Genomic DNA, 25764 nt, shown 5'->3' on the forward strand with positions numbered 1-25764 from the left:
ATAAATTTTGGATGGTCAGAACTTTTTCTTGGTGCATATTGGCTGGGGATAAAAGTTTATAGAAACAAAACAGGTGTAGAAACGGCTCTTTTATTTCCAAAGGCGTAGTCGTTTGTTCATCATCATAGTACTTAGTCATTGTTGTCAGTGTTGGATCTTGTTACTAGTATAAAGTTCAACTGAAGTAAAGATTGACCAAATTTAGTGCCATGTCTTAAAAATGTAATGCATGTTTTCCCTCTTCCCCCCCCCCTCCTTCCCTGCTCTTTCTCTGTGAGTAGAGACTAGCTCTGTAACAGATACTAACTGTATGTCTAAGGGAGGGAAAAGCCCTTGTTAAAACCCAGCATAAGAATGTGCTGGTCTTACTCATATGTAAGGGCAAATTATGAAAATAGTAGTACAAATTACCGTATAGATCATTAGGAAAGGAATTGAAACAAAACTGAAAAGAGCATTTTGCCATTTTATAAATCCATTGTGTGCCCTGCCCTACATCTTGAGTACTATTTGCAGTTCTGGTCAGCCCATGTCTAATATGATAAAATAGAACAAGAAAAGTTATGACAAAAGGTCAGCAGTAATTATCAATAGTATGGAATAACTTCTGCATGAGGAGAGTCTGGAAAGACTGGTGTTTTGCCGCTTGGTAAAGAAATGACAGAGATGATACAAGACATGTCTAGAATCCTAGGATTTTTTGGGGGACAGTGTCTTTTATTGGATCTTGCCTTTGCATATTTCTTAGATATCATAGGTATGACTAGTGGCATAACTAGGGTGAGGCAATTGAGGCAGTTGCCCTGGGCATCAACCTGGGTGAGGGGCACAGAAAAAAAAATGTTGATGCTTCAGCTGCATGATCACAGTTGTGTTAGCTGCCACACACACATGGGCTTTTGGTTGCTGCCTGGGATGTCTGGCCATGTCATTTTGCCTCTTGCTACAACATTGCTCCTGTAGCAGGCTACATGCCTCAGGGGTTGCAGCCTAGCTTCAGGCATTAATGACATGATTGCAAGCCTGCCTAGGAGGACTGGGCCAGCTGATGAGAATAAATGACTGACCCAGAGTGGGTTAAAAGCTCCCAGGAAAGATAGCTGGGAGAGAGAAGGAAAGCTGCATGGCTAGAAGATGCAGCACCAAGCCCAGGTACTCTCCCAGGGTCTGGGAAAAAGACAGCAAAATGTGGTTTAGTCAGTTATTGGTTGTTTTATGCTTCATGTTATTCCTTATGTGGGCAGGGAAAATAAAGACTGTGGAGTGTTATGAGACAACCTGCTACAACTCTAGCACTAGTTATAAAATTCTAAACAGTGTAGATAAAGTAAATAGGGGACTGTTATTTATTATGTCTCACAGTACACAAAGTAGGAGGCATCCAATTAAATGATCTGGCAGCAGGTTTAAAATACACAAAAGGAAGTACTTTTTCAGTTGATGCATAATTAACATGTGGAACTTATTGCCCAAGGCTGCTGTGGAGCCTGATTGTATAATCTGGTTCAAAGGCAGATTAGACAGGCTTTTGGAGGATGTGTTGATTTGAGGGTTTGATGTCAGATCAAGTCCAGAAATACACAAAACTAAAACCCTTCAGCTTCCCTGGACATTCAGTTGCTGACCTCAGAATAGCTGCTACAGAATTTTAAAAATATGTTTGAACACAAAATTGTGAAACAATAAATCATCTACAGACTAGATTGTGATTTAAATGTGGTCTAAAAAGGGCCTGAGGTGTCTTACCCCATTATCTGGATTAGTTTCTGTGACCCTTATGTCTCTAATGTTGTAAGTCCTTGTTGTTTTCTTCAACTCCCTCTGCCTTTCTCAGCACTGCCCTCTTTCCTTCCTTTACCTGCCCCCCACCCTTTCCATGACTTCTATATTAAAAACACTCTTTCTGTGTGATAGCCTGTTCTCTGCATGTCCTTCCATAGCACCTGAAGGAAGTGAGCTGTTGCTCGTGAAAGCTTATGTTTCAGAATCAGTGTGCAAGGTAACCTCTGCTTTGCCCGATGTGATGCAGCTCGGCTTGCATAATGCTGCTGCTGGGGTACTACACTACTGGAGGTGGTCTGGATCCAGCCCATCAAGCTCCTTGTGGACTGGACCCAGCTCACAGGGAGCCCCAGATCCAGTGTGGGAGTGCTAAGAGTTTGCGACCAATGCTCTAAAGCATCCCCTACTAGCCACTGTCGGAAACAAAGTACTGAGCTACATGAACCTTTGGTCTGACTCGGCATGGCTATTGCCTGTTCATTATTTACCAGTGAAAGAAACTTTACTTCCTTTTTTCTCAGATATGAACTTGCACAACAGCTTCAGCAGCACCAACAAGCTGCTTCAATAGATGATTCCACAGTAGATCAGCAGAGCATTCATGTTTCTACACAGATGCAAGTGGAGATTGAGAGTGATGAGTTACAGCAATCAGAAGCTGTTACAACAGAGCAGCAGGCTATTTTAGAACTAGATCAGCAGCAAGTAGTTGGGACAGAAGAAGCAGCACTGGGGCAACAATTGGCTGATCAGCGATTAGAGCAAGATGAAGGTAAATGTTCATAACATGAAACCTATGCTAAATATGAGAAGTTTAGAATGAGTTCCTGAATTATTGAAAATTTCCACAAATTTAGTTTTTTAGGACAACTGAAATTAGAAAAAATACATGTATTTTATGTAAAAGTTCAATTATTTAAAAATTTAATTCTTACCCTTTATTATTATATAAAATTTATGTAAAAACATTTTGTAAAAATTTTGCTTTGTGTATTTGGCTAGCAAATCTAATGCAAATATTGAACAAATATGCAAGAGAATACTTTGTAGAAAGAAAACATTATACAGTAAGCTATCTGGTAACCGGCACCTTACAAGCCGGCATGCTCTGTTAACCAGCATGCCGGCTTGTAAGTGAAACTGGAAGTGCCCACCGTGGCACTTTCGGTTTCTCCGAGCCCCCATGGCCTGGGGCAAAGCAACCTGTGCTGCCGAGGCCCCACGGCCCGGGGGCATAATAGCTTGTGGGGGGCTGTGCGGGGCCTGCCTCACTGTTCCACAGGGCCCGCGGGAGGGCGGTAATGCAGCGGGAGAGGCAGCGATGTGGTGGGAGGGGCAGAGGGATGCGGCGGGAGAAGCAGCAGTTGGGGCTGCTTAATTAACCGGCATATTTTGTTATCTGGCATCAGAGCCGGATAACAGAGCTTTTACTGTATAATATCACTACAGTTGATAAATTGCACGCCTTTTAAGGTTGTTACAAAGCAATGCACACGTCCAATAGAGAGATCACAAAAATGTTGTTTGTTATATTAGTATAGAGTAGCTATAGTGGTCAAATGAGATGTGTTTTTGTTTGTTTTCACTCTTTAATAGAATTGATTGGTAAAAAATATATAACCCCTTCCCCCTCAAACAAATAAAACGTTTAATAAACAAAGTGGAGATTTAAAATCTCCAGCACTTCCTGTTGGGTGATAATTTTAATTTGGTCTAAAATGGCTTGGTAATGACCTCTAAAATAAAATTATTTTGGAGCAATCATTTACATTTTCTTTTCTTGAATTTGTGTTCCTTGTTTCAGATAGGTTTGTGACATCTCAGCACACTTTACAGGAAAACATGAATCAATTTGATCAGCAAGCTATAGCACAGCAGTCATTTGATCAGCAGGGATTATCACAAGGTTAGAAATAAATAACAGTTTTTATAATGAAAGCTTTTTGTAAGCCAGGACTTAAAGTATTGGTATTACAAGCTACCTTAGATCTGTGCCCCTAGAATTTGGATAAATGTGTGTCTAATTCGTGCATGCACAAGAAAGAGACCTAATGAAAAATTCATCTTTATTGTTATTTTGGATTAAAAATTGTAATCAGAAAGTATTAGGATTTGTTTGCTTAAATTTTCTCTAGGTTTTCTTTGAAGTGATTTCTGTTTTGTTAGAACATTTTTTATTGCATCCCTTTTGTTGTCATTAACATAAGTTAATGGGAGTCTTCATAACTTTTGCCTCAACTTCAGAAAAGTAAACTTGCGCCAATAATTTTTGCCTCCTTCACCAGGTATTATAAAGATTAATGAATATCTGCAAAGAATTTGTACGTTGTTGCTAAAGATACCCTATACATAAAATTTCAGTACATCAAATTTACAATGTATGCAAATTCAAAGGTCTTTTAAAATTTACAAAAATATGTGCAGAAGTTAAAATACCAAATTGAGAGATTAGACCAGGTATGATGAGGGGCAAGTAATGTATTACTGAGGGAATATTGAGTGAGGGAAGGGTGCTAGATTAATCGGAACAGCCTGACTCCCTTAACCGTTTGTTATCAGATTCCTAAAGTATAGAACTAGTTTTAAGTTATAGATTTTTTTTTCAAAGAATACTTAAGTCATTCGATTTTAGATGAATTCTGTTGAAAAATACTTTCAGCTGTTTCTTCTTTAAAACGTTTTTGTTCAGGAGTTTGCCTCTTCAGTGAGCAACAAAAGTTTTAAATAGGGCTGGAAGAAGGCAGTCCTGGTATCTTGCCCAGGCCCAGGAAAGAGGGCCTCATTTCTTACAGGCTTTAGCAAGTAGAAAGGAGAAAAGAAGTGTGATGGTGGAATTTATATCTGCATAAAATAAGGGCATGGGTAGTGGATGATGGAAATGAAAGAGGTGTCTTTTAGTTAAGCTATCTGGGGGTTTTTTTAGTAGTTACCAAACTTTTAGGGTTGATGTAACTTTTTAAAAGTTTCAGATATGAAGAAAAAAATCTCCCTCCCTCCCCACCTCCGCTTGTTTGTGTGGTTTCCATTACCCTCTCCCCTTGATCCGCACAATACAGACAAGGCACAACACTACTCCTGTGCTCTTTTACCTCTTTCCATGCATCAGTGTACCTTCAGTATATTCCATACCTTGTCTTATATCCTTTCATACCCCATGTAACCTTTTATCTTCCCTTCTCTCCTCTCATTCCATGACTAGCCATTTTTTGCTCTGCATCCCTTCCATTCTGTCCCAGTCTTTGTCCATCTCCAATCTTTCATTCAGAGACTGGAGAACAGAATTTCTTCCATCATTCTAGCTACACTCCAGGTCCTAGCACCATAACACTCCCCTCCTTTACCTTGTCTTAGAATTCTTTCTAGATGCATTTTATATTTGGTCTCCCACACCTTAATTCTGATTTAGTTCATCGGGTTCTGCTACAGTAAATCTTGTAATCATAATTAGTTGAAAACTTTTGTTCTGATATTGGCTAAGTTTGCTGGTGGGTGGAAAACATTTGGAAGGCAGAAATTGCATCTTTTCACTGAGGGACTTTAGGATAGGTTTAAAATTTGGACATTAGGGGAGTACTTTTATCAAATTTATTGTGGAGTGGCTATTGATGATCTGCATTTGTATGTAAATGGTTTAAGTTCCTATTGTTTCCCATTGATTCTATTTTAAAATTACTTCCATGTCTAGTTATGCATCTTTCTTCACAAAGATTTTATTGCATCTTTTTTTATGTATTGTTCAAGCTAGAATAGTTTATTTCGTATTGCAATGGTTAATGTGCTTAAAGTTGTTTTACATTTTATATAAGATTTGTGAGAAGAAATTAAGCCATTAGATTGACTAAATCCTGATTTCAGGTCTTTTTATATTCTTGGTATTTTGACATCAGTTGCATCTTAGTTTTTTCCAAATGAAATGGAAAGAGGATGAAGAAATGCACACCTGACCACCACTATTTGAATTGTCAATGATTTTGTTAATCATCTCAAATTTACAAAAGTGGTACAGGAAACCAAAACATGATTTATTTTTAAAAAAATCTCATTTGTATAAGATTTTTCCTCTTCTACTTGGAATCTCATCCACAGATTCCCTACTCTTTGAAGTTTCCTTGAAGATTCTGGAGCCCTTCAAAATTTTTGAATTTCAGGTAGGTAAGCATATGCGCGGATGCATGCGTTAAATTGGTCGACCCTCTCCCTGTGTCTGCATCTGTGCTTCATGCTCCTCAGTTCCTTTTTCCTGCCAATTATGTAGGACATTTAAGTCCAAGACATTGTGTCTTCTCTTTCCTTGGTACTGATAGGCTACATCAGGGGTAGGCAACCCCTGGCACAGGTGCCAGGGTGTGGCACTTGAAGGCATTTTGCTTGGCACGTGCACCTCAGGGTGGATGGCGGGGAAGGGGTTGGGGTTGCACTGCCATAAAAAGGATTCGGGCACTCATGGCTACCCTGCTGTCCACCCCTGGCACACCAACATCTTACCAAGTTGAGGTTGTAGGTGTTTTTGCCACTCTGCCCAAAAACGTTGCTAAACCCTGGGCCACTTTCTTGTTAAATATATTGGTTTGATACTAAACTTCATAATAAAACAATGTTGAAGTGTTTTAAATCTTCATAGTTGTTAATTAAAAAGACAGTCTTTGGGTTTGGCAGTAAAGAAACCCAGGTCTTTACATCTACACAGACCTCAGGATTGTACACATACATTTTCTTTAAAGTTTTGAAGTTGCATCCTCTCTTTAAGATGTCTGTTTTCTTCAGCAATCCTTCTTTCCTTAAACCATTTGACTTGTATAGTGTGTTGATCATGTCTGCTGTTGGCAGTGAGGTCATCAGTGGAATCACTTATTCCCTCGAACAAGCTTTGAAGTCACCAAGAATGGTAAAGGGCCAAGATTTTTTTTTTTTTATTACTTTTTACATGTGCATGCCACACGCCCTTTCATTTGAAATCTTCAGAGGTCAGTAGCAGGCAAAGGAATCTGTTTCATAGAAAAATGATTTTTTTGGATCAACTGGCATCAAATGCTCTGTAGTCTAGGGCATCATTTCACTGCTTCCTTCTTTGACGCTCTCTGTGATCTCAGTTAGATGCTACTAGTATAGATTATATAAGTAGTGGAACAGGTTTCTCAGACTGCTGTGATCTGTAATAGGATGATTCTGAACCCATATGAAGATATCCTGGGTGTTAGACTTCTATTTTGCTTTACCCAGGCATTCTATCAAATAACATGTTGAAATCATGATTTCTGATCTCCATTCTTTCAGCTGCAGCTCATTCGGGCCCTGAAGTTTTTTTTTTCCAATGACATAGGCTGTTGATTTGACCAACTTTCAATAGATTGAATAGGAAGTATAAAAGGAGAATATTTATTTGGTACTCTTAATTCACATAATTGCTTTTAAGTACCTTAGAACTGGTACCATTTGAATGGTTTGTTAGTTGTGGAAGTAGCCTCCAGATCATGATTGAGTGCTCAAAAGTTTTTCCTGTTAACAGTTCATGAGTTATTTGTGATTCTTGTAGGCAAAACATACTTCTTTGATAGTGTATTGATCTCCAGAGTGTTTTGTTCTGCAGTACATCAGGTGGAAATGGACAGGAAATAATTTTGGATGAAACCTACAAGACAAGGCAGTAAGTTTCAGATCTAAATAATTGTATTATAAGTAGTACAGACTTTCATCCAGAACTGAAGGTGACTCTCCTGTGATACGACTTTGCCTAATTCCAAATATCCCTCCACTTCTATACCTGATGAAAGAAAATATGTAAGGGTCTTCAGGACAAATAGTGATAAAGCATAGGATTGAGAATCAAAAGATCTCTAGTCTATTTTTGGCTCTGGTACAGGTTTCTTGTGTGACCTTTGGTTGTGTCACTTAATGCCTTTAAGTCTTAAACTGCCCATCAGTACAATAGAATCACTGTGGATGTATATTATGTAGTAAATACTACCAACGTGCACAGGATAGAGAAGCTGCTTATTGAACTCCCAGAAATAATTAAAACATGAGCATTGGAAAATGCTCCTAATAAAAGGGATTAAACAAATCAGCTTGTATCACATCTCCTGCTTCTTATATCCTTAATTCATGCTTATTCCAGAATTTCTTTTTGTAAGTGGTGTTTAATTCTCCAGGATGACCCATTGACACCTTTGATTGTAATGGTCATTTTTCTGAGGACTTTGAAACAAAGTCTGAGATTTGTTCAGGGATTTCTTAGCAATTTTTCAGGATGTCCGTATCATGCGAAAAAAATAATGTTCTAATATATTAATACTTTTTGTCTACTGAAAAGGACACTGAATTTATAGGTGGCCTTTTCCACTATACTTAACATTTATTTCCCTATTTTTTTCTCGTGTTCTTCAGAAGGCCTTATATAATCCTTGCTTTGAATTTCATGTTTTTTCTCCAAAATGCCATCAATGGGTTCTTTGAAATAGTTGCTTTGCCTACAAAATTTGTCCCTAAACATCCTCTAGATTATCATTGTAAACCTTTTTGTGTGACTCTTCTTCAGGCTTCTTTTTAGTCTGTCACTTCCTTCAACCAGGAAACTAATTTAGCTATGACTGAGCTAAGCTTTCTGATTATCATAAAAAGGAAAGGAAAGTTGTTTTGAAGTTGAGTACTAAGAAATTTCCGATTTCATATGATGCATCCCAGTTAATAATGTGTAGTAATCTTCAAATATTTTGTAAGCATTGCTATTTTGCCTTTGATGGTATTGTGGTTGTCTATGGTTATACAGTTCTACACTGTTCTCCTATTCTTCTTCTCTGTTGTCCATTACAGGCAAACTGCATAGAAAGAATAAAATTCAATTCCCAGTACTGCTTTTTTTTTTATAACAAATAATTGTGGCCTCATTTTTCCCATGAAAACTTTGACTGACTTTTTACATAAGAAATATCACACTCTATCTTTTTTATCAAAAAAGGGGTGGAGGTTGAAGATTGTTTGATAACATCAAAACAGTTGGAAATCTGAGCTATACTTTACTGGCTCTCAATCATCCTATTATAAGCCAGTCATCAGTTTGTTTATTACATTGGCAAAGAAGGAGGTAGGATTTGATATAACCAAAAGAACAAATTTTGAGGCATTTTTTTATAGTAATGTGAATGAACAACATTTTAGTTTTACTTTGCAGTTTGCCTCTGAAAGGCACTACTCTACTATTAATCTAAAGAGTGGGAATATGTGGAGGAGATCCAAAGTAGGAGAAAATGGGGTTACTTTATCAAAAACTGGAGTTCTCCTATTGGGACATCTCCTCCACTCACCCGCCATCCTCCCCACTGAGCTTTGCATCCTTGTGATCAGCTTCCAGTGTAATAAAGGGAGCGTGGTACCAACATGGATAAAGGGAGCTGGGTCAACCTGTTTGACACATGCATGCTTACATACAAGAAATTCAAAATTTCAATGGCTCTGAGATAAGGCATCCTGAAGAAACTTCAAACAGTGTTGTTCTGTGGAGGAGATTGCCTAATAGAATTCCAGCTAATGGTAAGTAACTCTTACATGAATATTTAGTAGATGCCCAGAATGCTCATGCATTTTACCAATTACCAGCAAAGGGTATGATATTATATTTTTTGGCTGTTACTCTCCTTTTTTAAAATCAGTCTTCCAAATAGTGCTCTGTTGTTCATGTCCTATTTAAATTCTGTACATTCTGTTATTCAAAGCTTCTGACTTTCTTTAATTTATGGCAGGTTTTACAGTGAATGATAGCTACAATCAGCAGAATCAATTTCCAGCTGTGCAGCAGCTACAGGATTCAAGCACACTTGAATCTCAGGCTCTTTCAACAAGTTACCATCAGCCAAATCTGCTTCAGGTTCCAAACACAGACACTATTAATGTAGTGAGTATAAAACATAGAATTTATTTTTACTTTTTTTGTGATGTCGACTTTCTTGTGGAGACATTGGCTTCTTCTAGAGAATGGCTGTACAACCATAAAACGAGGCGGTAAATCTCAGGATTTTTCTTGCTTATTTTCTATTTAAAGCATAAAAAACACTAAATACATATATTGTTGTTCCAGCCACATTTAAAAAGAAGAAACAAATTTATCACTTTCTTTTATGCTTTCTTAAAACTAAAATTCTAGAGATATGCATGATATGGACATGCTAAACGTTAGAAATTTAAAAGGGAATTTAAATAGGCAGATGGAAGATATGTGACATGAAATTATGGAATTTTCATGGCTAAAGATGTCTCAGAATCTCTGGTTGCTGATTTATATGCTTTTTCATAATGTTTTTTTGACATAAGTTTTTGTTTACCCTAACCATACCTAATTTAAAGGCATTCTGTAGTTACTGTTGTTTTCATGATAGGTAAAACCTAGTATATGACTGTTTTGTACCCTTCCAAGTGTTGTAAATGTGGATTAGAGACCTAAAGTATCCTGTAAGGGCCCTGGAAATGTTACATTTATGGTGTGATTCATGTATTCCTCACACCATAAATGTGAGTGTGCCATATGTTAAAGCCAATTTATAGTGTAGTAATATAGCAAATGAGCCACAAAGATGTTCGATATAATGTGGAACATCTTGTGACTTGTTTGTACTGCAACTTAAACTGAGTATGTGGCGTGTTGGGGATGCCCCAGGCCAAATCCTGACACTCAGCTGAGCTTCAGCATTCAGTTTGCAGCAGCCTCCAGGTCTGAGGCACAGCTGTCGTCTACCCAATCGGCAGGATCAGGTGGGTGGCAGCCCTGAGTTCTGGTCCTGGCCACCCCTCAAGGCAGATGGAGGTGGGGGTGCCATAAGCCTGCTATCAGGGAGCATCAGAAGAAGCTCTCTGATCTCTAGTTCCTGTCATACAGGGACTTCCAAAAAGTATGAGTGGTACTGGGCTGTCTGACCCAGGGCTGCTGGCTCTGTACCTGGTTTCTGAATCTGAGGAGCCATTAAGGCTGTGGTTGCAGTCTAGCTACAGGTGTACTTTTTAAAATTCCCCAGGTACTGGGAACAAGTGGCAGTTATTGGGTGTTTGGGATCCGTGTGACGCCATGGTATTTTTAGGATCTGGCATAAAATTAGTTGGATCCCAACTGCAGAAGTAAATTAATGTCTATCAGTAATATTAGAAGGTGGATTTTAGTGTCTCTGGAGATGAGAGTATTTTTCAGCTACAGGTACTAGAGCTTATTTTCTCTGCAGCCTTCATGGAGTGCCAGCCTCTCTGTAAGGCTGTGCTATCATTTGTCTTAAGAAAAGAGTTTAGGCATCGAAAGGTAGTAATAACTGTCAGCACTGGGTTTTTTATCACCTGGTTGTTAGATTAATTTAGAATAGGGATTTTCAACTTTTTTTTAAAGAATGTACCCCTTCTGGGTACACTTCTGGCGGAGTGGGGGAGGGGGTGGCAGTGGTAGCACAAGGTGGTGGATGGTGGCGGTGCCCATCACTGCATGCAAACCCCTCCTCCCACCCCTCCCCTCCCCCTCTCCCGGTGTCCGGATGGCATCTGTGTGGCCCACAGAGGGGAGCCGTTGCTCTTAGCCCCCCCTGGCCCTGCTCCTGGGAGGCAGTGATGCAGGGTGTTGGGGGGCAGTGCTCCATCCCCGTCCGCCTACGCGTACCTCCTAGCTCCTTTCCAAGGACCCCTGGGGGGTACGCCTGATTTAGAAGGTAGGATACTATGTAGAGAGACGGCTTTCTATTTCTGAAATCCTTACTTGCCTCGAATTACCAGAACACCTAACTAGGTTTTTGTAGATTCCCAGATTGGAAGAGACACTGCCTTGGTTCCATTAATTCCCATTGTATAAAAATACTTTTCTGTTGTTCTGCATCTTTGTTCCCTTCATCTCATGGTCAGAAGGCACATTGGTTTTATTCTTATGATAAATTTTACAAATAAGCAAATTGCAGATTCTGTATCTTTTCATTTGAACATTTGGGATATGGAGATGCTTTGAGTCTTTATTACATGTTTGCATGTCTTGAATTTTGCTACTGATGAGTTTTAAGATTTCTGAATACTTTGATTTCTAGACTACTCGCCTGATACAAGATCAGTCACAAGAAGAACTTGAACTGCATAACCAACGCCCCCATTTTCTTGAGAATAGTGAAGATCAAAGTAGGCGTTCCTACAGGTCTGTTATACTTTATTTTTAATCTTAGTCTTATAACTTTTTTAATATCCTCTATTACTTTTTAAATGTAGCCGATACAGACACCATCAAGGGCTTTGGAAACCAGCTGTACACTTTGAAAATCAGTCTATAACTTTGAAAGAAGACAGTGAAGGAGAGATTGGGGGAACGAGCCCATTATGCAGTTATGTTAATGATCATTGTGATTCACTCAGTGAACAGAGGATACTGTATTCAGATGTTGAACCCCACTCTTGAACTGTTCTTAATGGATTTTTTTAATGTAACCTCATGTTTGTGAAAGCATATATCCTTTTGTACAAATTTCACGTGATAAATACGGTTGCAAGTTGTGCAGAATTTACATTCTACCATACCACTGAATGGCAGCACTGAATATATTAACAAAACAGAAGCAGAAATGATATGCTGACCCCATCTGTTTCAACCAGATGTTGAGATCATAGTCTTGACCATCTTGATTGGAACACCCAAAGAAAGACTTAAACAAAGACTAGAAGTTCCTGATCATTCTGGTCACCATAGGGCCACCACATGTTACACTATTTGCCCTAAATAACCAAGTTCCACAAGTTGATGGATTTTGTGAAAAGAAAACAGAAGACCAAAATATTTTCATTAAACACTTGATTGATTCTATCTATGTAAGTCCTGGGTACCATCAGATTTTCCAGTTAAGACGGTAGAGATTTTTTTAAAAGACACTTGTAAGGTGCATCAATATAACACTATCTGAAAACTACCTTTTCTTAAATAGATGTGAGTATTGCAACAAGGGTTTTAAGAAATCCAGCCATTTGAAGCAGCACGTGCGATCACATACTGGCGAGAAGCCCTATAAGTGCCAACTTTGTGGCCGTGGGTTTGTTTCCTCAGGAGTTCTTAAATCACATGAGAAGACCCATACAGGTAACTACTCAAAATCTGTATTTGCTTAAATGACTTCAGGTTTGGGAGTTGTCAATATTATATGTAAATGTATTGGATATGTTAAATACTTTTTTCCCCATTTCTTTAAGGAGTTAAAGCATTCAGCTGTAACATTTGCAATACATCCTTTACTACCAATGGCAGCCTTACCAGACACATGGCAACTCATATGAGCATGAAGCCTTACAAGTGTCCATTCTGTGATGAGAGTTTCCGAACAACTGTTCACTGCAAAAAGCACATGAAAAAACACCAGGCAGTTTCCTCTGCAGTAACAACAGCTGGAGAGGCAGGAGGAGGAGGAGGTGAGCAGCTTATTTTTTTCCTGTTAGTGCTTTTTGATACAGAAATGATCATCAGCAAATTACGTTCATGTGATGCTAGAGCTGTGATTTATAACTTTTTTCATTCCAAAATGTAAGCATATGCCTAATGAGTCAGTAAAACTGATTTTTTGTTTTGTTTTGTTTTTTCTTAAATCAGTAGAGGAAACAAAACATACTTTTCAGCAGTTCTGATCATTAATGTTGAAATGGTATTCAATATATAGTAAAATCTCTCTTATCCAGCATGAATGGGAAATGGAGGGTGTTGGTTCTCTAAAAATTCTGAAGACAGTGCCATACTTGTAGTGCAAATTTTCAAAAATTAGTGTACAATGCATTACAGTGTAACATAGTTTATAAAGAATAAAATAGTATACAGATAAAAATGCCATAATAGTCAGCCACCCCAAATGCCAGGGCAGCCCGACTGCACGCTGCTGCAGCAGTGGGGAGAGGTGTGCACACTCAGATACTCTGAGCAGGTACCCTCACAGTGGTGCAGCAGGCAGCAAAGCAGCGCGACGCGGCGCCGGGTGTGTTCCACCACTGAAATTCTGGTTAATTAAATATTCTGGTTAAATGCCAGATAACAGATTTTACTGTATGTATGACTGTGATAATACTTTGTATCTTATTTATTAAAATTGTTTCATGTGGCAAATATCAAATGACTTGTCAAAATATTTTTCATATTTCTACTTTGTGTGTATTCTTCCATTTACATTCTACCAACCTGGTTTCTTTCTTATGGAAATCTCTTGCTTAAAAAAAATCTTAATTCAGATTATATGGATGCAAACAAAGCTTGATATATTAGTAGAAAAGTGTGTGGGCATTTCCATGAAGGTGAGATCCTACAGTGGTAGAATTTTTGTGTTTTAGTATTTTCTGAAGAATTTAAAATCAGTTCTGTTGAAAAAGTAATTAAAAAAAAAATGGAATTCAAAGTTCCATATTGACCACCTACATTATATTTATTTGTGTGGATGTGCATGCGTAGACACGCATGCATGCACACGCTCGTGAACGCCACAGACACGCATCTAGAAGCCTTGTTGAGTTGTTATGAGCTATAAAGGTTTTGTATTTGAGGTTTACTTGACAGTTGTTTTGCTGTAGAAAAAAAACAAGTGTGCTTACTAGAGCTGTATTTTCTAATAGGTTTTTTTTGTTTCTGTTTAAATGTAGCTAAGCAAAAGTGGAGTTAGCATTGAGAATATGTATTAGAAACTTTGGGTAAAATACATTATACCCCAACAACTTTAACGCTGTCATATTGGCACCATGCAGTAATCGTATGATTAACACGTTGTAATTTATAATCCCAGATAAGATTCAATAAACTCGTGTACTTTTTAAATAGCTGTAGGGTTGGAAGAAGATGATGAAAATTCTGAGAGGACCTCTAGAAAGTCTCGGCCTGGGGTCATCACTTTCACAGAAGAAGAAACAGCAGAACTTGCAAAAATTAGACCTCAAGAAAGTGCTACAGTCTCAGAAAAAGTTCTTGTCCAGTCTGCTGCAGAAAAGGATAGAATTAGTGAGATCAAAGATAAGCAAGCAGAACTGGAAGCAGAGCCCAAATATGCCAACTGTTGTACATATTGTCCTAAAAGCTTTAAAAAGCCAAGCGACTTAGTCAGGTAAGAAATATCAGAGTTTTGTGCCTTTTGGGTATACTAAGTTCTTCATCTCATGCCTCCCCAATGCCAATATGATCTTTCATGCAACTAAATTAAACTGTCTTGTCTAATTGTAAAATGTTATGAGGATTAACTAGTACTACCATATTTACGGAAATCCAACATAACCCCCGAATTCAAAACAACCCACTCAATAATTAGTTTCTATATATGGAAGATTATAATTTTTGAATAATTCCATGTATAGAATCTAATTATTGGGAGGGTTGTTTTTTGTGTGTGTGTGTGTGTGTGTGTGTGTGTGTGTGTCCAGGTCCAGTGCTGCAGCACGGAAAGCAATAGCAGAGGGGATTGTGATGGTGGGGGCAGGTAATGGGGGCCTGTAGGCAGACAGGTGGTGGGAGAGGCAGTGGCAGTCTGGCAGTGGTGATATAACTCAAGTCCCAGCTAGAACTACTACTGCTATTGAGCCAGGTTGGAGCTGTGCTTCATAGGGCCTGCCAGCGCAGAGTAAGAGTGAGTGGTTGGGGACAGGGAGGAGTGGGGACAGCAGGAAGGCAGAAGCTGCAGGGAGGGGTGGAAGATGGGAGGAAGAGGGGATGGGGGACCCTGAGGCTTCTGGGAAGTGAGAGGTAGATGGAGGGAAAGGGGTCAGGCTGCAGCTGCAGTTACAGCTGCAGCCCCAACCCTGAATTGGAGCTGGGGCTGGAGCCAGAACTACAGTAGCTGTCTACCCACCCCCCTCTTCCCATCTCCTTGTAAGCAATTCCAAGACAAGAGGCTATTTTCCCTATGTTAAATGGAGGGGAAACCTTGTCTTGGAATCCAGTAAATACAGCAATAAGCACTTCATTTTCACAGCAGTTTATAAATACTTAATGAGTGCATCCACATGTCCCGCTATGGTGTTGTCGTTACTGCGCCGTCATTTAGTACTTCCTTTTGGAGTACTTAAAAATGGTGCTGTAACAGCCAGTACTGCGTGGTGTGTGCCGCACATGGTTATTTTTAGGCATTACATCACTGTAGCAATGTGCTATAATGGGAAAGCACGTAGCTATGGCATCGTAGCTGCAGTGTCACAGGTTTTGCCCATGGATGCTATATCGCCACAGTGTGTTACTACAGTGATGTAGTATCGTGTGTAGACGCACCCAGTATTGCTCTTTGAGGTAGAAGGAAATACTGCCTATTCTGAGATGTACTATTGCTGCTTTTTTCTCATATTTCCATTTTCCTGCGTTAAGATGATTATTTTAAAGTCTTAGAATAAATATTTATATTCAGGGATTTGCTTATGTGGATTTTTATAGCAGTAGAATTAGAATATGCAACATGTAAAAATCTAGTTGGAGAATGAAAACAAATCGCATATATCTTTAAATTCAGCTTCCTACCAGTTCTGAATATTTAATAAGCTTAAATGTAAATGTAAGTTTAAATATTGCATTTTTTTAAGTTCTAAGATACAAAGTGTTTAGAAATTGTCATGCTTTTTTAAAAACGCCAGTCAACACAGTAATTCAGGTGCACCCATTTCTGTGTAGGCATGTTCGCATCCACACTGGAGAGAAACCATACAAATGTGATGAATGTGGAAAAAGTTTTACAGTGAAGTCTACTCTTGATTGTCATGTAAAAACACACACAGGTTAGTAAGACTTTGAAGTTCTGTATAAAGCTGTAAAGCTCTGTGTACTTGGACTTCTGTTACTTACTTATTATGGATGATGGAAGTTGGCATCTGCTGATGGGAAGTTAGGCACACTATACTAAGATGTGAGAGTGGACAAAAATGGAGGAGCTAAATTCAGATGGGAATAAAGGGAAGGATTAGATGGACAAGGGGCATTATTAGGATCATCAAGATGAGAAAGTGAACTGCAGCATTGACAGAAAAACATCATCCAATCATAAATGTTAGAAAAAAGAAATGTTTAGAAATGATTTTGTTTCTCCAACTCTCTTCTTGATCTTTTTCAGGCCAGAAGCTCTTCAGTTGTCATGTATGCAGTAATTCTTTTTCTACCAAAGGGAGTCTAAAAGTGCATATGCGTCTGCATACTGGAGCAAAGCCATTTAAGTGTCCACACTGTGATTTACGGTTTCGTACTTCAGGGCGCAGAAAAACCCACATACAATGTCATTATAAACCAGAGACCAAGAAGGTCAGGAAGCCTGTCACCCGTGCCTCAGCTGAGGGACTGCAGCCAGTGAATCTTCTTAATTCTTCATCAACAGACCCCAATGTTTTCATAATGAATAACTCTGTTTTGACAAGTCAGTTTGATCAAAATTTGCTTCAGCAAGGACTTGTAGGGCAGGCTATCCTCCCTGCTTCTATGTCAGGTAAAAAAAGGGATAATGATATTTATGGTGATTTAGCTAATTACTGAATTTTCACTTCTCTTTCAGTTTAAACTTATGTCAGACTGCAGTTTTTAGTCGAGGAAGACTTCCATTGATCCCATGATTTAACATATTCCAAAATAAGTGACACTTTCAGTAGCACAAGAATAATATATCTACATTGACAGCACAAAGATTGAAGTAGGAAAATTAGGACAGATGACTCCTAGAAAAAAATGAGCAAAAGAGCATACTCTTGCACCAGGCATAGAATTTTGTAAAAATATATTCTACAGCAGCTTTTTAAATGATGAATTAAGTTTTGAGCTTAAAATAAGTCAGATTTGATTCTTTAGGATGTCTTTACATGTGCTCTGAGGGTGCTGAGGGGAAGGGGCACTTTAATTAGAGTGGATCTGAGAGCCGCTCTAAGTAAAGCACCTGTAGCATCGTGTGTATTCAGCATCCCATGCTTCAAAGTGGCGGTGGGGTCACTTTAACTAAATCTTGTTTGACGAGCTTTATTTGAAGTGCCTCCATCATCGTTTCGTAGCAGGGGGCGCTGAATACACAACATGTGGGGGATGCTGGAGTATGCTAATTGGCACACTCCAGTAGACTCAATTAGTCCGCTCTGACGCATAATAATTACAGTGCATTGGAGCAGTGTCCCTGCATATCTACAGGCACCCTTAATGTGCAGTCAGTTTCTACCCATATGAATACATAGTGCGTTTATAAATAGAACATACTTTGAAATGTCTTTTTGAAATACACAGGTTTTTTACTTAGTAAAGTTGCTGAGACTTCATGGGTCCATGTATATTTAGCATTACAGTGTGCCCATTTGTAAATCTGTTCTTTTTATATTCGGAAAGGGCATGCCCCCAAAAGAAAAGGATCTTTGGAAATTTGACATAATAGGTACACATTTTAAAAGGTAGCCTGTAACTCTACTTCATAGAAAAGGTGGCCAGCACTTAAATCTATTTTCCCCTTAAATTTTGTGAATATTTTTGTAAACCTAAAAAGTTAAGTATTAACTATATGGATTTAATTAATTTTCCTGGGTATACAGAATTGCATATTTTGGTAATTGATTGGATTAAGAATACTGGTTAAAAAGGAGACCAGGAGTGACTAAGAAAAAAATTATAATATGACTGTTTTCTTTGATAGCTGGAGGTGACTTAACTGTGTCCTTGACAGATGGCAGTTTGGCCACTCTTGAAGGAATACAGTTACAGCTTGCTGCTAATCTGGTTGGACAGAACGTTCACATTTCTGGAATCGATGCTGCTAGTATTAACAACATCACATTGCAGGTAGGCATTCCTTGATTTTTTTTGATTAATAAGAGCCCTGATTCTGGCTGAAGCTTCGTGTGCACAGACACCTTTATGCTGGCAGAGCTGCACTGACTTTACTATGGCTCGTCTCAGGTACAGAACAGATTTCCCTGCATTTTTAAGAATTAGAGTAGTGGTTGGTCAGAACTGGAAAAATGTGTGCGCATGCGTGTGCACACACGCATGGGTGTGCTGAAAAGAAAACTGCTGGCCTCTTTCTTTAGCATGTCTCTGAAATTGTATCCAAATTGCAACTTGTTTGAAATTTATTTTATGCTTTTTATTATTTTATTTTTTTTAAGTGAACGCTTTTTTTAAATCTACATTTGTCCATTCAGGAAAAGCTCCCTCTCAGTACAAGAAACCTGCTTCTACCTCTGTTTCTGTATTTAACTATTGGCTAAATTCTCAACAAGTATGTTTATAAGTATAAATTAGAAATGAACATGAATTAGGAAAAAAGTGAAAAAAAGAGCAAGATTAAGCAGGAATTTAGGTATATAGTTCCACCAGATAGAGAAAAATGTCATTTCCACTATCAATCTGGCCCCCAGCACTCCATTCTCTTTTACCTTACCTTCAGTATTAAATACCTGTGAAATGTGTTACATTTTATATAGCACCCCAAAAGTGATAAAGAAGAAATACTGAGTTCTAAGATGGAGGAACCCAAGATGAAAAAGGGTATCTTTTAAGTAGGTCCTTCATGATTGAATCTAATGATTGTCACAACTACTCAAACATTTTGTCTGTTGCATTTACTATGACAGATCTGGAGAAAGAGATGCTGTCTTAGCCAAAGCCCAAGCTTTTTAGCATTATGAAGCACAAAGGCAGCTCTTTGAATTCTGAATTTATACTGAGAATGTTCACTTATCCACATTTGTTTTTTAGATCGATCCCAGTATCTTACAGCAAACACTGCAGCAGAGTAATCTACTTGCCCAACAGCTAACTGGGGATTCCAATATGCCTGCGCAGAACAGTTCCCTCCAGGCACCAGACAACACAGTGCCAGCTAATGTGGTTATCCAGCCCATATCAAGCCTATCTTTACAGCCCACAGTTACCTCTTCAGCGAATATGACGATAGGATCCCTTTCTGAGCAGGAATCTGTGTTGACAACTAGCAGTAGTGGTAAGATGTTATTAACTCTTTGTTTTCACTTTGTTTCTTTTTAAGATCATTTTATTTCTATTTTGAACTGATGGGACCTGATTTTTTTTTTTTTTTTTTTTTTTTTAAACTGACATCATAGTTTTGTAGGCAACTGTAGGCCTATATATAGACAATTACATTTTTTTTAAATAAGTGTTTTTTATGTCTAGGGCTAAGTACAGACAGTGAAAAAAACCCAAGGCTGAATTGATTCAATCTTCATAGGTTCGTCTAAACTGCATAGATTGAACCAATAAGCAAGTGAACAGGCATTCACTTTGGATTCCAGAAATGCAGCTAAATTCCCTGCAGTGGCCCAGGCCAGAAGCCAAAAGGCACTAGAGCATGCCTCCCTGTTCAACTGAAGCAGACAGCTTAAAGCCAAGGCTGGCCCACCCAGGGAGGTTTGCAGGGAAGGTGCAAAGCATCCTGGAATGCTGAGGGACTGAGAGTTAACTTGACTTTAGAGGGGATCTGGGACAGAAATTCAATAAACCGATTGAACCTGAAGTTAAGCCTGATACTACATCCATCGAGGTTTACCTTAAACCAGTTTCAGCCATTCTGAAAGTGGTTTATGTGCACTTAACTTCTGTTATGTTATAGATTTGAAACGGTTTCTGATCACTTATACTGGTTTATGTTTAAATTCTGTTTTTAGACTAAATGTTAGCAGTTAAGGGTGAATACAAAAGTGTTCCTACAAAACTGGAAGCCAGGTCTAAGATCCTTACGTAAACTTGGACCAAGCTATTTCTTAGTCACACATGTGCTTCATTTAGACTGCAAGTCTGTCAGAACCAGGACTATGTCAAGGAATGTCCTGTTTTTGTGTATATTTTGTTGGACAGATAACTGACACTCATTTTAGGTAATTCCATCAATAATGTTTTCTTTAAGTATTATTAGGGCTCTGTACCTGAACAACCAAACAAAGCAATTGGCAGAGTTAGTATTACAACTAATGACTAAAAATAGAGGATTTGTGCATAGGAAGTTCTGAGATCTTTAAGTATGGTTGAGATGTCAGTCTCTACTTTTTCCTGAAACTAGGCATTCAGAAACTACGTGTTTATTTTTCCAAGCTACACGGTTTTGGAAATCTTCAGTGTTAAACAGTAAGGTCCAAGTTGTGATAATGTTGAGGGGTGTTGTTGCCATGATGGTCCAGGACAAATGAGGGAGGCAAGGATTTTTTCTCTCTCATCAGGAAGGGTACGTTGTTACCCAAAAATTTGTCTCTGTTCTTCACAACTATACAGCTGGTCCAATAAAAGATATTACCCACAAAAATCCTTAGGCCAGAGTTTTTATTTTGACTTTGAAACATTTTATACATTGAAACATTGATTCAATCTGTGTGCTCTCTTGAAATATTTTGATGTCATTGAATCTGTGTTTTCTGATGGGGAAACTTTCAGTGGAAAGATTATAATCACCTCCTTGTCTTGCTGCATTCTTATACATTTTGATTATCTTGAATCCAAGGCAACTTTGTATTTAAGATCCCTCTCCCCCAGTAATTACATTCTGTACATGGAAAATTATAAAAAATGTTGTCATTTTGTATGTGTAGAATCTAATTATCGGAGGTTGTTTTAACTTCATGTGTCCTTCCACTACTATGGCAGGGAAAGAAAGTAGGAGTGGGAACAAGCAGTGGGTTGGGGAAGGTGGGGGTCCTGTGCCCACTACCATATGCCCCCCCCATGGCTGATGCCTACCTCGCAACTATCTGTTCCTGCTGCCACTTGCCTTCCCCCTTCTTGCCTGTCATCTTCCACCACCAACTTACTCTATGGTGGCTCTGGCTCCAGCTTTTCAGTCTGAGGTACGGAGGACGTGATGGTTTTGGCCCCAGCTGGGTAGCAGTGGTGACAGCAGCCCCAGCCCATTGATTGCGAACAGAGCCACAACTCCTGTGCCATCTGCTGTCTCCCCCATGCTTCAGCAGCTCCTGCCCTGGCTGGTACTTGGATCCAGGGTGGAGTTTCTTTTTCCCCATGTGGAATGGGGAAAAGAAACCTCATTTTGGATTCAAGTAAATACTCTGTGTGCACGCGTGCACATGCTTTAGGTTTTAGAACTGCATATTTAGCGTTCCCTGTGACTATTCTGTTAAAACATTTTCACTAAATAATAAACAAAACTTACTCATTTTAGGTATTTTATGATGCAGTTTTCATAGCTTTTTAGCTGTGTAGCCTGTCAATTAAATTATTTTAAATGGTGATAAGCATTTGATTGATATGCAAAATATAGGGGTTGTTAAAATTATTTTAAAGGCTTTAAATAGATTTTGGAAAATAGTACTGATTTTCAGCATTATGTTGAAACTCATGCATCTGTAATGGTGGTCTGTGTCAGATTTCAGGTTGGTTTCCCAAATTTTGTTATGCTATTTAAACAAAATAAAATAAAACACTTTTTTTTAAGTGGGCAAGTGGATGTTCTTTCAGCCTTCTCATTCAAAAAGAGCTTAAGTTGTTTGCTTAAATTTTCCAAAAAAAATCTTGTATTAATGAATAGTTGTCCAACAGGTGAAATGTTGACATTTGAGGAATTTTAAATTGGTGTTATGATGGAAGAACTACTTATAATTGTTATTCTCTTTCCAATTCCAGTACTTATGTAGTTCAGTAAAAAATATTACATAAAAATATTTTTATATACTTAGAACAGCACAAACTTGCAGTATGTGGATTTGTTAACAAAAAAGGTCTTAGTATTTAACATTATAAAACTTGTTTTAAAACAGGGGTGGGCAGTTATTTCAGCTGGAAGGCCACTTAACAAGTTTTGGTGAGCTGTCGAGGGCCGCATGGCTAGCCCCTCCCCTTGACAGTTGCCTCACTCCCTGGTTGACATATTGGGACCAGAAGTCTTGCACCCTAATCTCTGACCTTTGCCACCAGAAATCCCTCCCTTTGCCCCCTAGAAATACTCCTTTTGGGAGGGGAGGGTTGCCATCTTGGAACCAGACAAAAATCAAATCATAGACTAAAAGTCAAACACCTGCTATAATATTTTATTACAAAAAATATTTGCCATGATCTGTGTTTGCATGCTGTATATAGAGGGACTTGCATAAAAACTCAAAAATAAAGCCTTACTCTTGTATATTGTGTGGGGTATGGTTGGGGGTGTTTGTGGGGTGTTTGTGAGGCAGCGTAGTTGTGTGTGGAAGGGCATAGGGTATATTGTGAGGTGGTATATGTGAGGGGGGGTTGTGGGAGCAGAGTGTGGGTGTGTGGGTAGGTGGGGGGGTGTGGGGACCTTCCACACACTCCCCTACATGGCACGCAGCCCACACTGTTGGCAGCAGGTCGGGATGTTCAAGGTGCTTGTGCCCCATGCTGGCGCCCAGTGGCATGTAGGTCTGGCCAACGCTGCGTATGAGGGTAAGGAACACAGCCTGCCTGGCCCACTTCTATTGCTGAGGCTCCACGTGGTGTGCCTGCAGCTTCCACACTTGCGTGGCACCAGGGGAAGCCCCACGCTGGAGCCAGCTGCCTTCGCCATTCCTTGATGCAAAGGTCCTGGGACTCCATGGGGAAGCAAGAGGTGGGGTTTCCTCCACTCCTGGTGGATTCCTGGGACCTGCACAGCAGGGACGGGGAAGGCAGCCAGCTCCAACGTGTGGGCTTCACCCAGTGCTGCACAAGTGTAGGAGCTGCAGGCATGCGACAGAGAGTCCCCACAGTAGAGGCGAGCCAGGCAGGCTGCGCTCCTCACCCCCACACACAGCATTAGCTGGAGCCGGGCGCCAGCACCTGCACAGGGCACAAGCACCCCAAGTGCCCCCACCTGTTGCTGCTGCTGGTAGCAGGGTCAGTGTGCCATGTGGGGGAGTGTGAGGGGGGTCCCCACATCCCTCCACCCTCCCTCACACCCACACCCTGCCCACTCAGACTCCATGCTCTCGCCACCTCCCTGGGTGTGGGCTCCATGCTCCTGCCAGCCCCAGCCCTACCCTCCCTTCCCCCACCCAGCTGCAGCTCCCCCTGCACCCACTGCTTCCCTCCCTGCTGCCTGGAACAAGTAGGATGCCAGGGAAGCCAAGCAGGTCCCCCTGTGGTGGCTGCAGCAGTGGTAGCAGCAGCCCTGCTTGGAAGCTGCTCCTGGCTGGGCTGGACCCTTCTGCCCACAAGGGTGGGAGCAAGGCACAATAGGGTGTGTTGGGAGCTGTGTGTATACATGGGTGCCTTGCTCCCACCTTCAAGGGTGGAAGGGCTGGGCAGGGTACAATTCATTGAATGCTCGGGGGCCAGACAAAAATGCCTGGTGGGATGGATCCGGCCTGCAGGCTGTATTTTGCCCTGTCCTGTTTTGGAAGCAATGGCTTTTTCACCTTTAAGCATCTCTAATAAGGTTCAGAAACTCAGAATTTCATTGTTAGGTCTTTAACATTGTTAAACTGGTTAAACTACAACAATAAAAATAAGAAATAATATATTTTTCCCTAAACTTACATTTAGGTGCACAGGCTCTCTCTCAAGTGATGACCTCGCAGGGCATGGTGTCCACGTCAAATGGTCAACATGAGATAACATTAACTATAAATAACTCAAGTTTGAGTCAAGTCCTAGCACATGCTACTGGTACCTCCACTACAAACTCATCAGGAAGTCCACAAGAAATTACTCTTACTATTTCTGGTTAGTATATTGTAGTACTCTTAACAGCCCCTGCCTCTAATCCAGTAAATTAGCATTTGCTTGTTGGCATTTGCAGGATAGTTCTGATGCTTGCAATTTTACCTTAAGTTGAAGAATGTCAGGTTTTTTTGTTGTTTTTTTTTTTGCGGGGGTGGAGAGGGCTTGAAAGGGGAGGGGTGTCTGTCATAGCTTCCCAGGGTATATCTTTGAATATTGAATAACACTGCTGTGAGAATGGTCAGATTTGATTCTGTCTCTTTCTTCATTATATTAATATAGGTGTTTTACTTTTTTACTCTCTGAGATTGACAACTTAGTCTTTATACTAAATTCAACTTAGCACTCCAATTCACTCATCAAAGAAATGCAAGACTCTCTTTTTTCTTGCTTGCCTGTGCCCTTGTTTCCCTTCTGGAACCCTGTGTTCTTCAGTTCTACAATATTACTTTAGAGGAGTAAAGGAGTAACCAGTACTGTACCCATTATTGTCTTGATTCTGTAATGCCATAATTTTCTATACAATATCCTGCCCTACTCCTAATGTATTTTAAGGCTTCTTTTATTTGTTTGGGGAAATTTTATTTTCAGTATTTGGGGAAACTGTGGAGGAAGTCATGATTGTAATATCAGTAAAACAACGTGCTCCTTACCTGTCCATGTAAGCTTGATTTAAAAAAACAAACAAAAAAAGGCAGGGCTGCGGGGTTTAAACAGTTATAGCATTCAAAGATACAGGAATTGAGGCAGCAGCAGCAAATTATCTCATTCCTCTATAACATCCACCCTTATCTCGGCTCATCAGCGACCAAACCCTGTGGATTCCTTGGGTGCTTCCTGATAGACAAAGAATATATACAGCAACATTGTGTCCCAAGTCACCAACCCTCTTAGTTGCATGCATTTTTAATATAGACTTGAGAGTTGCATTAAATCCTTCAACCGGTCTATTAGACTCTGGGTGGTAGAGTGTAGACTTCAGCTGTGTTATCTCGCACAAGTTCCATAATTCTTCAAACAGAAGGGACATGGAATTTGCTCCTCTCTCTAAGGGTATTTCTTTTGGAAAGCCCATCCGGCTGAAAATGGCAAGTAGGCCATGGGGTACAATCTCAGCCTCTAGGTATCTTGTGTCAAAGGCCACCACCACTAATATGAATTGATCTGGAGTTCTCTCAAGAACTGACAGAGGCCGTGCGTGGAAGGGATTTGATTGTCATGGGTGACTTCAATTATCTGGACATAGATTGGGAGGAACATGCAGCTAGGTTAGATTGGTCATGTAGCTTCTTAACTGTAATCCAGGAGCTCTTTCTGACCCAGGAAGTGTAAGGGTCAAACCAGAGGTACTGCTCTCCTAGACTTGGTCTTGGCCAAAGGAGATGATCTGGTGTGTGGCTTGAACA

At 39.7% G+C, this 25764-nt stretch overlaps 1 protein-coding gene across 1 annotated transcript in view; it reads left to right on the forward strand.

Moving 5' to 3' along the window:
- The window catches only part of ZNF236 (zinc finger protein 236), a 139072-nt gene that overhangs the window by 88753 nt on the left and 24555 nt on the right, over window positions 1–25764 (forward strand). Inside the window, exons 15-26 of the mRNA XM_025210666.1 lie at window positions 2304–2554; window positions 3587–3688; window positions 9519–9670; window positions 11823–11926; window positions 12705–12856; window positions 12967–13182; window positions 14567–14846; window positions 16394–16497; window positions 16830–17195; window positions 18375–18520; window positions 19439–19682; window positions 24182–24361. Of these exons, the coding sequence (XP_025066451.1) occupies window positions 2304–2554; window positions 3587–3688; window positions 9519–9670; window positions 11823–11926; window positions 12705–12856; window positions 12967–13182; window positions 14567–14846; window positions 16394–16497; window positions 16830–17195; window positions 18375–18520; window positions 19439–19682; window positions 24182–24361 (2297 nt within the window). The remainder of the gene's footprint in view (window positions 1–2303; window positions 2555–3586; window positions 3689–9518; window positions 9671–11822; window positions 11927–12704; window positions 12857–12966; window positions 13183–14566; window positions 14847–16393; window positions 16498–16829; window positions 17196–18374; window positions 18521–19438; window positions 19683–24181; window positions 24362–25764) is intronic.

Source organism: Alligator sinensis, unplaced genomic scaffold, assembly GCF_000455745.1.
Source record: "Alligator sinensis unplaced genomic scaffold, ASM45574v1 scaffold286_1, whole genome shotgun sequence".
NCBI classification, from domain to species: domain Eukaryota; kingdom Metazoa; phylum Chordata; order Crocodylia; family Alligatoridae; genus Alligator; species Alligator sinensis.